Genomic DNA, 17976 nt, shown 5'->3' with positions numbered 1-17976 from the left:
GCACAGAATAGAGAAAAATGGATTTATTTATCATTTATTTATTTATTGGATTTGTATGCCGCTCCTCTCCGTAGACTCGGGGCGGCTAACAACGATGATAAAAACAGCATGTAACAATCCAATCCAATACTAAAATAACTTTAAAAAAACTTATTATAAAAACCAAATGTAAGTACAGACATACCATGCATAAATTGTAAAGGCCTAGGGGGAAAGAATATCTCAGTTCCCCCATGCCTGACGGCAGAGATGGGTTTTAAGAAGTTTACAAAAGGTGAGGAGGGTGGGGGCAATTCTAATCTCTGGGGGGAGTTGGTTCCAAAGTGCCGGGACCGCCACAGAGAAGGCTCTTCCCCTGGGTCTCATCAAGCGGAATTGTTTAGTTGACGGGACCCGGAGAAGGCCCGCTCTGTGGGACCTAACTGGTCGCTGGGATTCGTGTAGCAGAAGGCAGTCCCTGAGATAATCTGGCCCGGAGCCATGAAGGGCTTTATAGGTCATAATCAACACTTTGAATTGTGACCGGAAACTGATCGGCAACCAATGGAGACTTAAAATAGAGTTCATTTCAACAGAATGTTGTTTTTAACAAATGCTATCAATTATCTAGAAACATAGAAACATGGAAACATAGAAGAAAAAGACCTCATGGTCCATCTAGTCTGCCCTTATACTATTTCCTGTATTTTATCTTACAATGGATATATGTTTATCCCAGGCATGTTTAAATTCAGTTACTGTGGATTTATCAACCACGTCTGCTGGAAGTTTGTTCCAAGGATCTACTACTCTTTCAGTGAAATAATATTTTCTCATGTTGCCTTTGATCTTTCCCCCAACTGACTTCAGATTGTGCCCCCTTTTTCTTGTGTTCACTTTCCTATTAAAAACACTTCCCTCCTGAACCTTATTTAACCCTTTAACATATTTAAATGTTTCGATCATGTCCCCCCTTTTCCTTCTGACCAGTGATGGCTAATCTCTTTTTCTTCGGCTGCCAAAAAAGTGTGGGCATGCGCTATTAGGCATGCGCAAGTATCCACACCCATAATTCAATGCCTTGGGAGGGCAAAAACAGCTTCTGCTGCCCCCTGGAGGCCGGAAATGGCCTGTTTCCCACTTCTGGTGGGCCCAGTAGGCTCGTGTTTTGCCCTCCCTAGGCTCCAAAGTAGTGTTGGGCAAACCCAACGAAGTTTGGGTTCGGCGAACTCACCCGAACTTTGCCGTGAAGTTCGGGTGAGTTTGCCGAACCCAAACCCGAATTTTACTTGAACCCGAACAGCAGCAGCACCGCTGCGGCATCCTTTTCTGTAAAAATAAACAAGGAGGTGGAGAATTCCCCACCTCCTTTTGCTTCCTTTTATTTTTTGCAGAAAAGGATGCCGCAGCGGCGCTGCAAGCAAAAGGAGGTGGGGAATCCCATGATGGGATTCCGGGGGCGGGGCTTTGATGTCACGGAGACTCCTTCCTCCCCGTTTCGGCCAGCCAGGAAGTAGTCTCTGTGACGTCAAAGCCCCGCCCCCGGAATCCCATCTTGGGATTTCCCACCTCCTTTTGCTTGCAGTGCTGCAAGCAAAGGGAGGTGGTCGATCCCACGATGGGATTCCCCACTTTCCTCCCAGGCGGCAGCGTTTCGCTGTGTTCGACCAAATACCGAACCTGAACTTTACCCGAACTTTTAAAAAAGTTCAGGTTTGGGTTCAGCATGCCAAACACTGCAAAGTTTGGCATGAACCCGAACTTTGCAAGTTCGTTTCGCTCAACACTATTCCAAAGTCTTCTCTGGAGCCAGGAGAGGATAAAAACTCCCTTCCCCATCCCCCTGGAGGCTCCCTGGAAGCCAAAAATGCCCTCCAGAGCATCTGTGCGACCCAAAAACCAGTAGACCAGCGCACACATGCATGTTGGAGCTAATCTAGGGCAACAGCTTGCATGCCAGCAGATATGGCTTTGCGTGCCACCTGTGGCTCCCATGCCATAGGTTCGCCATCACTGATCTAGACTTTTGGTCCACAGGTGAGGTTGTCACAGTAGCTTGAGGAAATGTTATGATTTAAATCTTCAGTTAAGTCTTGGGGAGGTCCATGGCCATCTCCGTGGCCCCAAAAGGTATTTAAAGGGAGTTGGGGTGAAGAAAAGGTTGCGAACAGCGAGGGGCTGCCCACCTCCGGCGCTACCGGTCTGGTCCTGGTAGCGGGTTCAGGGTGCACATGAGCATGGGTACGGCACGAGATTTGGCTTCTGCGCATGTACGCAGAAGCGAAATAATGCACGAAGATGCTTGCATGGGTGAAATTTTGCCGATTTTCATCTATTTCTTTGCTTCCGCGCATGTGAGGTCTCCAGAACTGAACCCAGTATTCCAAATGTGGTCTCACCAGTGGTCTATATAAGGGGATCACAATCTCCCTCTTCCTGCTTGTTATACCTCTAGCTATGCAGCCAAGCATCCTACTTGCTTTTTCCACCGCCTGACCACACTGCTCACCCATTTTGAGACTGTCAGAAATCACTACCCCTAAATCCTTCTCTCCTGAAGTTTTTGCTGACACAGAACTGCCAATGCAATACTCAGATTGAGGATTCCTTTTCCCCAAGTGCATTATTTTACATTTGGAAACATTAAACTGCATTTTCCAAGTAGATTGATTTGTTGAACCAGACCACCCATCATCACCTCTGACACAATTAAAACTTTCATTAATATCTGACTCAGCCTTTAGGAGTGGGAGGCTACGCTAATTTTAAAATCACACTGGCTGCATCCTTCATTCAGCTGCCGAAAGTCTATGATGATTTGAGATCGTTAATAATTTAAGCTACACTAATGAGATTTCAACAGCAACAAAACAAACACACGATCTTCTTAAGGGTTGTTTGCTCCCAGTTTAATTTGAATGTCTTTAACTAATGGTTTTCAGAAATAAGAAATATGGAATGAAATTAAATTTCTTCCTGGACATAGTTTTGTCCTTACTCATGGCTTGCAATTGTTGTCTGTTAATAAATCCCCCACCCCATTTTTTTTAGCCCTTTACAGCAGAATATAATCTTGATTTCCAGAACTAATAGCAAATAAGGTTTTTATTTTCTTATGCTAAGTGGTTTGCACAGAGATTCTGCAAGGGAAGATATTTATGTAACTCTCTTAGCCATAGTGCCCCCATCTAAAAATATTTCTTCGATCCTTTTGAAAGCACAAATAGCCCTTATGGCAATTTACTTATTTTAGAAAATGCTCCTTAATTGATACGTGCAGTTATTGTACTGCTGCCTTCATTTTGTCCTTGAATACCAATAGCTACATTTGGAAAGAAAAATGTTTTTTGTATCAAATTCTGTTAGGAGAAATATTCATTTCCCAACTCCAGTATCAAATATTAGAACATTACCTCCGGAACCGCCTGCTACCGCACGGATCCCAGCGACCGATAAGGTCCCACAGAGTTGGCCTTCTCCGGGTCCCGTCAACTAAACAATGTTGTTTGACGGGCCCCAGAGGAAGAGCCTTCTCTGTGGCGGCCCCAGCCCTCTGGAACCAACTCCCCCCGGAGATTAGAACTGCCCCCACCCTCCCTGTCTTTCGTAAACTACTCAAGACTCATTTATACCGCCAGTCATGGGGGAGTTGAGGTAGCTCTTCCCCTAGGCCATTACAAGTTATGCATGGTATGTTTGTGTGTATGTTTGGTTTTATAATAGGGGTTTTTAGTTGTTTTTTATTATTGGATTGTACATGTTGTGTTTATTATTGTTGTTAGCCGCCCCGAGTCTGCGGAGAGGGGCGGCATACAAATCCAATTTTTTTTTATTATTATTATTATTATTATTATTATTATTATTATTATTATTATTATTATAACAAGCAGGAAGAGGGAGATTGTGATCCCCTTATATAGAGCGCTGGTGAGACCACATTTGGAATACTGTACTGTGTTCAGTTCTGGAGGCCTCACCTACAAAAAGATATTGACAAAATTGAACGGATCCAAAGACAGGCTACAAGAATGGTGGAAGGTCTGAAGTATAAAACGTATCAGGAAAGACTTAATGAACTCAATCTGTATAGTCTGGAGGACAGAAGGAAAAGGGGGGACATGATCGAAACATTTAAATATGTTAAAGGGTTAAATAAGGTTCAGGAGGGAAGTGTTTTTAATAGGAAAGTGAACACAAGAACAAGGGGACACAATCTGAAGTTAATTGGGGGGAAGATCAAAGGCAACATGAGAAAATATTATTTTACTGAAAGAGTAGTAGATCCTTGGAACAAACCTCCAGCAGACGTGGTTGGTAAATCCACAGGAACTGAATTTAAACATGCCTGGGATAAACATATATCCATTGTAAGATAAAATACAGGAAATAGTATAAGGGCAGACTAGATGGACCATGAGGTCTTTTTCTGCCGTCAGTCTTCTATGTTTCTAAGACTCATTTATACCGCCAGGCATGGGGGAGTTGAGATAGCTCTTCCCCTAGGCCATTACAAGTTATGGATGGTATGTTTGTGTGTGTGTATGTTTGGTTTTATAATAGGGGTTTTTAGTTGTTTTTTATTATTGGATTGTACATGTTGTGTTTATTATTGTTGTTAGCCGCCCCGAGTCTGCGGAGAGGGACAGCATACAAATCCAATAAATTATTATTATTATTATTATTTTCTATCTGCCACATACCACCGCCACCCTCAGCAATTTTTCCTTCAAGATTTCACTGTGAAACCCCATTTGCAAGTTACTTTTCCAGATTAAAAAAATCCTGGGGTGGTTTACCCACATTGTTGCAGCTACTATTTGGATTTTTTTGGTAGGGGATTGTGCCAGCTGTGTAAAGAGAGAGACGTGGGGAATGGCCAAGGTCAGGCTTTCTCGTTCTTGGCCACTTTAAGATGTGTGGACTTCAGGATGTTGAAAATGTTGAGACTCTAGAAAGAATGAAGAGAAGAGCAACAAAGCTACCTGGAACAAACTACCAGTGGACGTTGTGAACTCCAACACTCTGGACATTTTTAAGAGAAGATTGAACTGCCACTTGACTGGTGTACTATGGAGGACAGAAGGAAAAGGGGGGACATGATCGAAACATTTAAATATGTTAAAGGATTAAATAAGGTTCAGGAGGGAAGTGTTTTTAATAGGAAAGTGAACACAAGAACAAGGGGACACAATCTGAGGTTAGTTGGGGGAAAGATCAAAAGCAACATGAGAAAATATTATTTTACTGAAAGAGTAGTAGATCCTTGGAACAAACTTCCAACAGACGTGGTTGGTAAACCCAGAGTAACTGAATTTAAACATGCCTGGGATAAACATAGATCCATCCTAAGCTAAAATACAAAAAGTAGTATAAGGGCAGACTAGATGGATCATGAGGTCTTTTTCTGCCATCAGTCTTCTATGTTTCTATGTTTCTATCCCATCAGAAAAGCAAATAATAGAAAAAATCTATAGGTTCGTGGAGATGGACGAGATGACAAGAGACATCAAAGGCACGAATGCAGATGAAAAAAACAAACTTTGGGATAAATGGTACAACTGGATTGAGAAGAGAATAATTTAAAGAGTTGACGAGAGATCAAAACATATTTAGATAATAACAGATGAAATATACAAATACATAATGTATAATAAGTGAAATTCATCTTATTTCTTTATTGATGAAAGTAACTAATCAAACCAGAAATTGTTGCATATTGATTCAGAAATGTGTTATGATCTGCATATATATATGTTTTTTCTTTGTATTATATTGGAAAATTTAAATAAAGTTTTTTTTAAAAGAATTTTTAAAAAAACCAATTTGGAAGACAATAGCAAACCCTTTTTGTACTTTTGCCACAAAAATGCACCAAAATGTCCCTGGTTACTTGGAATCCGGTTTGACTCAAAGAATACTCTTCTTTTGGGGGAGGGATTATTTAGCATTGGCATCCTTCAGTCTCGAAAGACCATGGTATCATGCTCTGGATTCCCCACAGCACGAAGCCTGGGTAGGTTAATTATTTAGCACAGTGTTTCCCAACCTTGGCAACTTGAAGATACAGTAGTATTTGGACTTCAACTCCCAGGCTGGGGAATTCTGGGGCTTGAAGTCCAGATAATCTCCAAGTTGCCAAGGTTGGGAAACACTGATTTAGCATACACATAAGAAATTGTGGCTACCTTTCTCCCTCTAGTGGTAAAGATAGGCAAGTGAGTTTTTCCTAAGCCATGTAGTTTTGCCAGCACTGGTATAGGGCCTTCTACTTGAGCAGGGGGTTGGACTACAAGGTCCCTTTCAACTCTGTTGTTTTGTTCTGTCCATATGTGATTGGAGTATTACTACCCCATATCATGCTATGTATTTTAAGTTCCGTGTATTTCCAATTGGAGAATATAATGTGAGATGGACCCTTTATTGTAAGAAGACCGGAGAGGCATGTCTCTTTTGTGGGTGGTGGTAAATGGTTTGCATTAGGTCAGTGGTTCTCCACCTGGGGGTCAGGGACCCCTTTGGGAGTCGAACAATTGTTTCACAGAGGTTGCCTAAGGCGATGGAAAAAGACAAATTTCCCATGGTGTTAGGAACTAAAGCTTCTATTCTGGCTCCTTGGAACACATTTTTACAATCCGACCAATCAGGCGTTTATACTGGGGTTGCCCCTCTGACCTTCCTGCCAATCAGCTTAAAGCTCTGTTGGGAGAATTGGCGCTAGACTTATGATTGGGGGTCAGCACAACATGAGGAACTGTATTAAGGGATCGGGGCATTAGAAAGGTTGAGAACCACTGCAGTAGGTGCCCCCTAAAAAGTCAGAACAACCAAGAAGAATCAGAATTTTATGATATCTGGCAGAAAGTATATACCTGGTGGGAAACAAGGAAAAAGAGATAAGTGTGTTGTTATATTATTTTGCATATTTGAATTTAGTACTGGAATTGTATAAGATAAATTTTGATATAAATTTAGATTTATATATTAGAAACATAGAAACATAGAAGACTGACGGCAGAAAAAGACCTCATGGTCCATCTAGTCTGCCCTTATATTATTTCTTGTATTTTATCTTAGGATGGATATATGTTTATGCCAGGCATGTTTAAATTCAGTTACTGTGGATTTACCAACCACGTCTGCTGGAAATTTGTTCCAAGGATCTACTACTCTTTCAGTAAAAAAATATTTTCTCATGTTGCCTTTGATCATTCCCCCAACTAACTTCAGATTGTGTCCCCTTGTTCTTGTGTTCACTTTCCTATTAAAAACACTTCCCTCCTGAACCTTATTTAACCCTTTAACATATTTAAATGTTTCGATCATGTCCCCCCTTTTCCTTCTGTCCTCCAGACTATACAGATTGAGTTCATGAAGTCTTTCCTGATACGTTTTATGCTTAAGACCTTCCACCATTCTTGTAGCCCGTCAATTTTATCCATATCTTTTTGTAGGTGAGGTCTCCAGAACTGAACACAGTACTCCAAATGTGGTCTCACCAGCGCTCTATATAAGGGGGTCACAATCTTCCTGCTTGTTATAATTAAAATTGAATTTTTTATTCTATATAACGATATGTATTTTATAGATACATTTTTTACTTCTTTATTATTATGATGAAGACTTCTATCCTGAGCGGAGCGACTGTAGCTCCACTAAATGTTGTATGTTTTTTTTGTTATGTTTGTCATTTTTTTAAAAAACCAATCAAATATATATTTTTTTTTTAAAGTCAGAACTGGAATAGAAAAGTGACTGAAGCCAGGACAAAGATAATGTTCATCTTGCTATAATAACAAAAACAAATGTTGAGTGGTTTAGGTGTGCCAAGTTCTCAGAATTGCAATATCTCCAAGGGACTACCTTTTGGGTCTTGTTTGTTTAGGAAGCCATGAGTTGGAGCAGATGCAGCTCATTTTAGAAACAATCCCTGTTTCCCACGAGGAGGACAAGGAAGAACTTCTCAAAGTGATGCCAACTTTCATCAATAGCACTTGGGAAGTGAAGAGGCCCTTGCGGAAGCTTCTTCCCGAAGCCAACAGCCAAGGTAAGGTGGCTTTGCAATTTGGTGGAGATTCTCGTTCTTATTAAGCAGTAAGAATAGGAAATGAGAATAGTAGAGTTAAGATAGAGTTAGTTTTATTATTATTATTATTATTATTATTATTATTTATTAAATTTGTATGCTGCCCCTCTCCGAGGACTCGGGGCGGCTTACAACAGCAATAACAATACAATAACTTGTTGCTTGTATCCTAAGATTTTTATTAATATTGATTGTTTCTTCATTGCTTATTTGACCCCTATGACAATCATTAAGGGTTGTACCACATGATTCTTGATAAATCTATATTTTCTTTTATGTACACTGAGAGCATCTGCACCAAGACAAATTCCTTGTGTGTCCAATCACACTTGGCCAATAAAGAATTCTATTCTATTCTATTCTGTTATTTAATGGACTTAAACGTTTGTTTTGGGGAGGTTTTTTTAAAATTGCTTCAAAGCAGTGGTGAAATCCATTTTTTTTTAAACTACTGGTTCTGTGGGTGTGGTGTTGTGTGGTGTAGTATAGTGGGAATGGCACGGGAAGAATACTGCAAAATCCTATTTCCTCCGCACTCCTGGGGAAGGATATTGCAAAATCTCCATTCCCACCCCCACTCTGGGGCCAAACAGAGGTGGCATTTGCCATTTGCCAGACGGGCTACAAGAATGGTGGAAGGTCCTTAAGCATAAAACGTATCAGGAAAGACTTCATGAACTCAATCTGTATAGTCTGGAGGACAGAAGGAAAAGGGGGGACATGATCGAAACATTTAAAATATGTTAAAGGGTTAAATAAGGTTTAGGAGGGAAGTGTTTTTAATAGGAAAGTGAACACAAGAACAAGGGGACACAATCTGAAAGTTAGTTGGGGGAAAGATCAAAAGCAACATGAGAAAATATTACTTTATTGAAAGAGTAGTACAGTGATCCCTCGATTTTTCGCGGTCTCGATTTTTCGCGAAACGCTATACCACGGTTTTTCAAAAAATAATAATTTAAAATACTCCACGGGCTTTTTTTCTATTCCACGGTTTTTCCCCCCCCCCCATTTGTTCCTACCATGCGTGCTCAATTTACAGATCACTGTTGTGTGATAGGAGTAAAACTTTGGTTAATTAAATTATGACTAACCTGCAAACGCAGCCACGAACACTGAGCAATTAATCTCTTGATATTTGCAATTAATCTCTTTAGATATTTGCTTTTGACCCCCAAACTCGTTTTGAGTTGGGCAGCCGGACAAATTTAATAAACCAATCAGTTAAATCGTCCTCCCACAATTGTTGGAGGTGTTTGTAATTAGCCAGAGAAATAGTTTGGGAAACACGAGCCTACATTCAAGAACACGGTGGCTTGACTTCGCCAGCGCGGCCAGCCTACTTACGACACGTGTTGGAGCATGTTTACAACGTAGGAAATCCCCCACAAGGGGGATTTCCTTATTCACGTCCATTAAAAAAACCCTACTAATTTCTACCTCCAGTGACGCATCGCGAATGCGTTGCACACCCGGACAGATTACCACCCACCACTTTCCAGTGGCTAGTTTTTTGAACAGGTTTCTCTTCGCTCCCCTCCATCACAATACGCGGCGTACTATGCAACCTCCGCCGATTCTTTAGTAGTTCCTGAGAAGTTTGAAGCAGCCTCTGGTCCTTCTCGTACAAGCATAGCGGGCGGGTGGGCGAGCAGCAAGCGAGCGGCCGGGGCGGGTGAACGGGCGAGCGGGTGCTGGGGGGGGCGGGGGCAGCCGACATTCAAAGCAATCTTTGTCGGCTTCCGCACTTTCGTCGCTCCCCGGCTCCACCATCTGCGCATGCGCGGCCATGGAAAAAAGGGGCACGCATGCGCAGATGGTGTTTTTACTTCCGTACCACTATACCGCGGAAAATCGATTATCGCGAGAGGTCTTGGAACGTAACCCCCGCGATAATCGAGGGATCACTGTAGATGCTTGGAACAAACTTCCAGCAGACGTGGTTGGTAAATCCACAGTAACTGAATTGAAACATGCCTGGGATAAACATATATCCATCCTAAGATAAAATACAGAAAATAGTATAAGGGCAGACTAGATGGATCATGAGGTCTTTTTCTGCCGTCAGTCTTCTATGTTTCTATGATTCTATGTTCTCCGAACTACTCAAAATTTCTGCTACCGGTTCTCTAGAACCTGTCAGAACTATGACTTGCTGGATTTTGCCCCTGCTTCGAAGGTTATTTTATAAACCACCCTGAGAAGGTTTTTCCTTAAACATCAGTGTGAATTGAATGTCAATGGAGATTTTATAAATAATGTATGAAACATTCTTTAGTTGTTGCCAACTTTTCCATTTTGCAAAAACTGAAAGCCAATAGTCTATAAAAAGCATTAAAAAAACCAACTACTTGGAATATATATTTTTGCCTGCAATCTTTAAAAAATTTAATAATCAGAAATCAAAGGCCTATTTTTTAATATTTGATCAGTTCTTTAACAATAACCAAATGTTCCACGGTAAATATCTGAACTTTTTCTGTCTGCATTTCCAGGTTAATGTTGTAAAAGTATTTATGTTAAGTTAATTGTGTTTTGCTGATGCAAAAGTAAAGAACAATGAATAGAAGCCTAAGGACTTTTGAGAGTATCTGAGAGCATGAAGCTCCAATTTCAGAGCCATTTACTCCCCAATTACACCATTAGTAACAACCCAAAAATACTAATGGGAGAGAAAGCCTCACGTAACACCATATAGCTGACTTTTGGGGAAAGCAAGTTTAGGCTAGAGCTCACTGTCACAGTGTCCAAATACTTGTTTCTTGAGCTTCAGGGGTAACTCTTAATTTTAAAAGAACCCAGGATTCCTCACTTGTCCAAAAGTCAAATTTCCTATTAAACGTAATTAGAGATCTGCTATTGAATGAAGAACAAGGATACTCCATGGTTAATGGAGTCAGAGAGTAAGGAAAAGGATCTTATTATTTTTATTTATTTATGTATTCATTTGTCCAATACACAAATACATAGGAAGAAAAATAGATACGTAGTAATATATATAAGGGTAAAAGTGAACTTAGAGGAGAGAATATATGAAAGAAAGAAAATATATATGATAAGTGAGAGAAAGGAAAGACAATTGGACAGGGGACGAAAGGCACACCACTGCACTTATGTACGCCCCTTACTGGCCTCTTAGGAACCTGGAGAGGTCAATCGTGGAGAGTCTAAGGGAGAAGTGTTGGGGGTTAGGGGTTGACACAATTGAGTCCTGCAATGAGTTCCACCCTTCGATAACTCGATTGTTGAAATCATATTTTTTACAGTCAAGTTTGGAGCAGTTCGTATTAAGTTTGAATCTGTTGCGTGCTGTTGTGTTGTTGCGGTTGAAGCTGAAGTAGTCATTGACCAGTAGGACGTTGCAGCATATGATCTTGTGGGCAATACTCAAATCGTGTTTTAGGCACCGTAGTTCTAGTCTTTCTAGGCCCAGGATTGTTAGTCTATTTTCGTAGGATATTCTGTTTCGAGTGGAGGAGTGAAGGGCTCTTCTGGTGAAATATATTTGGACATTTTCAAGGGTGTTGATGTCTGAGATGTGGTATGGGTTCCAGACAGATGAGCAGTAGTCTAGGATGGGTCTGGCAAAAGTTTTGTACGCTCTTGTGAGTAGTGTGAGATTGCCTGAGCAGAAGCTGCGTAGGATCAGGATCATCTTGAGGGAGATGTTCAGATTCCATGCACAACAAGGAGTAATACATCTGCTGAAGTTGAGGACATCCAAACATTTGGAAACCACTTAGATCAGGGGTGTTAAACTCAAGGCCCGGGGGCTGGATCCAGCCTACAAGGTATTTAGATCTGGCTGTCAGACCAAAGCCATCATTTTGATTTGGAAACTTTGGCCTGCCACAAGTAGAATAGCACTGTGGGAATTGGGGAGGGGTGATTGAACGAGAGGGAGAATTACTAGCCACAACAAATTCCTTCCAGAGATTCAAGGTCATTTTTTGTTCAGCACCAGCCGGAAGTACAGGGGCAGATCGTGGACATTGAGAGAACCAGAGTGGTCCATGTGATGAACTTATGGGTGTGGGGACAAGGGATGAACCTTAACCTGGGTGGAGAACTGTTGGAAAAGTTAGTATCGGTGTGACTACAGTTTGTATCCCACATGGTTCTGTTAACATGGTCCCTGTCTCCGGGACCGCCTTCTGCCGCACGAATCCCAGCGACCGATTAGGTCCCACAGAGTTGGCCTGCCCCAGGTCCCGTCGGCTAAACAATGTCGTTTGGTGGGCCCCAGGGGAAGAGCCTTCTCTGTGGCGGCCCGACCCTCTGGGACCAGCTCCCCCCTGAGATTAGAACTGCCCCCACTCTCCTTGCCTTTCATAAACTGCTTAAAACCCACCTCTGTCGTCAGGCATGGGGGAACTGATATAACTTCCCCAGGCCTATATTGTTTATGTATGGTATGTTGTGTGCATGTTCTGTTCGGGTCGTATGTGACCCGAAGCCAAGTTTGAGTCCCTGTAAAAAATTTTCCCTGCATATCTGAGACTTGAAATTTCATGACTTTTCATCATTTCGGGGTTCTCTCTATGAGAATTTTTTTTGGGGGGTGGGGGGTTTCTTTCTTGCTGAAAAAAACCCCCTCCCTAATGTTATGTTCCGGGTCACATACGACCCGGACTGAAAACTCTTCATTTGAAGTGCTTATGTTTGGTCAATTTGAAAACTTTTGTCACTTGGAAAGTAGTCTGAACATTTCTGCACACAATGATATGAAAATTGAAATGAAAAAAGTAATTCTTATTGGTTTATTTTGCTGATATAATGCATGCCCCCCCCCCCGTTTTTGTGAATGTTTTTTCAATTTATGGATAGTTTTGCTTGCAAAATGCATTCTATTTTACTGGAGTTGGTGTGGGATTGGTAGCTTGAACATTTCTGAATACGTATAAGAAAAATATAAAGGAACTGAAAAAAATGATTCTTACTGGTTTTTTAACATCAGAAATAGCCGCCGCCCCCCCGGCTGCTTGCAACCATTTTCACTTTTTATTTTTTTATGCTCCAAATCCGAAATATTCTTTAAAATCTTAGGCATTCATTTACTCAATTTAACAATGCTGAAATATTTTTAGGGTGGTGGCTAATTATTTTCTGGGCAAAAAAAATCATAACTTCGAGTCTGTTTCTGTTCGTATATGACCGGACCAAAAATAATTTTTTTAGGTACTTGAATTTGATCTTTTTGAAAACTTTTTCAACTGGAAAACTAGTTTGAACATTTATGAACATAATGATATGAAAATTGAACTGGAAAAATTGAGACTTATATTTTTATTTTGATCAAAAAGCCCCTCCCCCCATCCTGTCTGAATTTCGTGTCAATTTATATTTTTTAAGGCTACAAATCCCTAAGGAATTTCCCCCCAAAAGGTTTGATATACTAAATTGAACAATCCTGAACATAAGAAAAATATAAATGAACTGAAAAAAATGGTTCTTATTGGTTTATTTTTGCCACAAAAGGGCCACCCCCCCTCGGCCTTGCTGTGTGCCATTATTGTCACTTTTTATACATATTTGGCTAGAAATATTTGGAATATCCTTTTGAAAATCAACCACATTGTAGCCAGAGAACTAGTTTTATGAAAGAAATCCATTTTACTAAAAAAAGTATGTAAGTTTGAAATTAACAGCATAAATTTTATATAAATTGAAATAATTGAACACGGGGGGAGCCATACTTTTATGTGCAAAATAAACCAATATGCATCAATTTTTCCAGTTCAATTTTCATATCATTATGTTCAGAAATGTTCAAGCTACAAATCCCATACCAACTTTAGCAAAATAGAATGCATTCTGCTAGCAAAACTATCCATAAAGTAAAGACTATTTCACAGAAACGGGGGGGCATGCATTATATCAGCAAAATAAACCAATAAGATTTACTTTTCTCATTTCAATTTTCATATCATTGTATGCAGAAATGTTCAAGCTACCAATCCTACACCAACTTTAGTAAAATAGAATGGATTTTGCAAGCAAAACTATCCATAAATTGAAAACACTTTCACAAAAACGGGGGGGAGGCACATTTATGTGCAAAATAAACCAATAAGGATTAATTTTTTCAGTTCAATTTTCATTCCATTGTGTGCAGAAATGTTCAAACTTGTTTCCAGGTGAAAAAAGCTTTCAAAAAGACCAAATATAAGTACCTAAAATGATCAATTTGCAGTCCGGGTCAAATAGACCCGGGAACATAACATTAGGGAGTTTTTTCGAACAGAACAGCAGGGTTTTAAACTATGGGGTTTTAGTTTTAATTATTAGATTTGTATTTTACATTGTTTTTTTCTATTACTGTTGTGAGCCGCTTGAGTCTTCGGAGAGGGGAGGCATACAGATTAAATAAATAAATAAACAAACAAACACACAAACAAACAAACAAACAAATAAATTGGAACTTGGAAGAAGGCCAAGGTTTGGACTCGAATTTATTTCTTGGATGTTAATTGGGATGGTAACACTGGCCCATGAGCCTGCCCTAGAAACAGTGAAGGACTAACGCATGGTGCCTCTGCTGGCTAAAAGAAAGCTCAAGAGGGTTAGTTTAGCTTGGCCTTCCTGAGCTCCGTTTTTTGCTGACAAAAGACTGGAGGCAGCTGTTGCAACTGAAAACAGGGCCCAGGCGGGCCGTGCACACTTTCCCCGAGCTCTGTTTTTGCTGGCAGAAGACTGCAGGAGGACATCCTGACCCAAAACAGAGCCCAGGAGGTCCATCGTCTCCAAAAATGGAGCCTCGGTGTCACATCCACCCTGGGCACGCCCACCCAAGGTCAAACACAACTCGGATTTGACCCTCAATAAAATCAAGTTTGGCATCGACAGACCGGAATGGGACGACTTGCTGCAATTGAACAATTCAATTTAACCTTTAAAATACCTTTTAATTCAATTCAATTTATTAGATTTGTATGCCGCCCCTCTCCGAGAACTCGGGGCGGCTCGCAGAATAAGTAAAAAAAAACAAAGCATGTAGAACAAATCTAACATATTAAAAAGGTACAACTAAAAACCCTACATAACACTCAGTCAGACAATCCAATCCAATCCAATCCAAAAAATTGCTTTTTGTCATTCACATTTCATTTCCCGCCCCTTCTTTCTGCATTCTGGAAGTGATGTGCCGGTGCCTGGAGGCTGTTGGGGTCTGGATGGGTGTCAACAGACTCAAACTCAACCCGGATAAGACGGAGTGGCTGTGGGTCCTGCCTCCCAGGGACAATTCCATCTCTCCGTCCATAACCCTGGGGGGGGGAATTATTGACCCCCTCAGAAAGGGTCCGCAACTTGGGTGTCCTCCTCGACCCACAGCTCACATTAGAGAAACATCTTTCAGCTGTGGCGAGGGGGGCGTTTGCCCAGGTTCGCCTGGTGCACCAGTTGCGGCCCTATCTGGACCGGGACTCACTGCTCACAGTCACTCATGCCCTCATCACCTCGAGGTTCGACTACTGTAATGCTCTCTTCATGGGGCTACCTTTGAAAAGTGTTCGGAAACTTCAGATCGTGCAGAATGCAGCTGCGAGAGCAATCATGGGCTTCCCAAGATATGCCCATGTTACACCAACACTCCGCAGTCTGCATTGGTTGCCGATCAATTTCCGGGCACAATTCAAAGTGTTGGTTATGACCTATAAAGCCCTTCATGGCATCGGACCAGAATACCTCCAGGACCGCCTTCTGCCACACGAATCCCAGCGACCGGTTAGGTCCCACAGAGTTGGCCTTCTCCGGGTCCCGTCGACTAAACAATGTCGTTTGGCGGGACCCAGGAGAAGAGCCTTCTCTGTGGCAGTCCCGACCCTCTGGAACCAGCTCCCCCCAGAGATCAAAACTGCCCCCACCCTCCTTGCCTTTTGTAAAGTTCTTAAGACCCATCTCTGCCATCAGGCATGGGGGAACTGACACATTTCCCCCGGGCCTATACAGTTTATACATGGAATGTTTGTGTGTGTGTTTGCTTTTAATAATGGGGTTTTTAGGTTTTTTAAAAATTATTAGATTTGTTCTTACATTGTTCTTGTTATTGTTGTGAGCTGCCCTGAGTCTACGGAGAGGGGCGGCATACAAATCTAATAAATAAATAAATACCGTAAATAAAATAAATCCTTTCTTTAATTATTCGATTCCATCATTTCTTTGATATTTCTGTAGCTCTTGTCCTACAGTCCCATGGCGAGTTGTCCTGTGGCAAGTTGGCCACAGTGAATTGTCATAGATCAGGGATGGTGAACCTTTTTTGGTGTGCTAGCATGTGTGCATTCATTCTCCGGAGTGCAAAAAATAGCCCAACGGGCAAACCAGAAGTTCGATCCACCTCATAGCCCAGAGATACAAGTAGTAATACATTAAGTGTATAAATATTATTTACTTTGGCAAGTAGCTTAGTCAAGAACAATCCTAGTCAACACTATTATATCAGTCAATTCTCACAATACATATACAATATTATAAGCCTCTCTCAATACATTAAACAATATTAGAAGTCTTACTGACAAAATACATTAAATCTCAAAAATGATTTATTGTAAGGCAATCTAATATTGATGGTATTTTATATTGTATTTGTGATTGGAGTGAAAAATTAAAAAATTCTTTGCCGCAAAATACATTAAATCATTATTTGAACATACAGTTATAAAGCATAGTCACACCGACAAATCAGAAATAGCAGAGAGTAATGAGAGAGAGAGAGAGACTTCTGGCTCCCTCTTGTGGCTAACTGCAACACTAACTCTTAAAGCTATAGTATTATAATTAATTTATACATACATTGATCGTTTGTTTATATATTGCCAAAGCCAACCAGTTATGTACATAGTACTAACAATTTCCTGGTCTGATCAACCTAGCAATGTTAACAATTGAGTTTCAAGTTTAATCTCTTCTCCGATTTGCAGGAGGGATTCTCTTTATTGTGCAGATAATATAGAGATAGCCCTCAACTTACGACCCTAATTGAGCCCAAACTTTCTGTTGCTCAGTAAGATAGTTGAGAAGTGAGTTTTATCCCATTCGATGACCTTTCTTGCCACAGTTCTTAAATGAATCGCCACAGCTGTTAAATTAGTAACATGGCTGGTAAGTAGTATCAGATTCCTACCAGAACGGGGGCCCAACATTCCGGTAGCGAAAATGGAACTGCGCATGCAGTTCTGGGTGACAGGCGGGTGCGCGCACATGTTGGAGTGAGATTTAGCTTCTGCGCAAGCACAGGAAGCAAAATCTTACAAGAGGATGCACAGGCGCATGAGATTTTGGCGATTTTCAGCAATTTTTTTGCTGCCACGCAGGAGTAAAAATCACTGAAATCTTGCATGCCTCTGGGTCTTCTCGTGTGATTTGCTTTCTGCACATGTGCAGAAGCTAAATCTTGCTCCGACATGCCCATGTGCCCTCTAGTCACTTGGAGTTGCGCGCTCATCAGCACCAGTAGCGGAGGTAAGTTGTTATTATTATTATTATTATTATTATTATTATTATTATTATTATTATTTATTAGATTTGTATGCCGCCCCTCTCCGAAGACTCAGGGCGGCTCACAACAATAATAGAAAGAATATAACAGTGAAACAAATCTAATATTAAAAATAAAACATATATAAAACCCCAGCAATTAAAACCATACAACACATACATACCAAACATAAAATATAAAAGCGTGGGGGAGGATGTCTCAGTTCCCCCATGCCTGGCGATAAAGGTGGGTCTTGAGTAATTTGCGAAAGACAAGGAGGGTGGGGGCCATTCTAATCTCTGGGGAGAGTTGATTCCAGAGGGCCGGGGCCGCCACAGAGAAGGCTCTTCCCCTGGGGCCCGCCAGACGACATTGTTTGGTCGACGGGATCCGGAGAAGGCCAACTCCCAGTTGCAACTCCCACCTGCTGGTAAGT

The 17976-nt window shown here is 41.1% G+C and overlaps 1 protein-coding gene across 1 annotated transcript in view; it reads left to right on the top strand.

Annotated features, from left to right (window-relative positions):
• The window catches only part of MAPK4 (mitogen-activated protein kinase 4), a 109415-nt gene that overhangs the window by 87646 nt on the left and 3793 nt on the right, over positions 1–17976 (top strand). Inside the window, 1 exon segment of the mRNA XM_070743564.1 lies at positions 7862–8023. Within this exon segment, the coding sequence (XP_070599665.1) occupies positions 7862–8023 (162 nt within the window).

The sequence above is a fragment of the Erythrolamprus reginae genome, chromosome 2, assembly GCF_031021105.1.
Source record: "Erythrolamprus reginae isolate rEryReg1 chromosome 2, rEryReg1.hap1, whole genome shotgun sequence".
Lineage (NCBI taxonomy): Eukaryota > Metazoa > Chordata > Lepidosauria > Squamata > Dipsadidae > Erythrolamprus > Erythrolamprus reginae.
The sequence above is the reverse complement of the archived record's forward strand: the minus strand, read 5'-3'. Positions and strand labels throughout refer to the sequence as shown.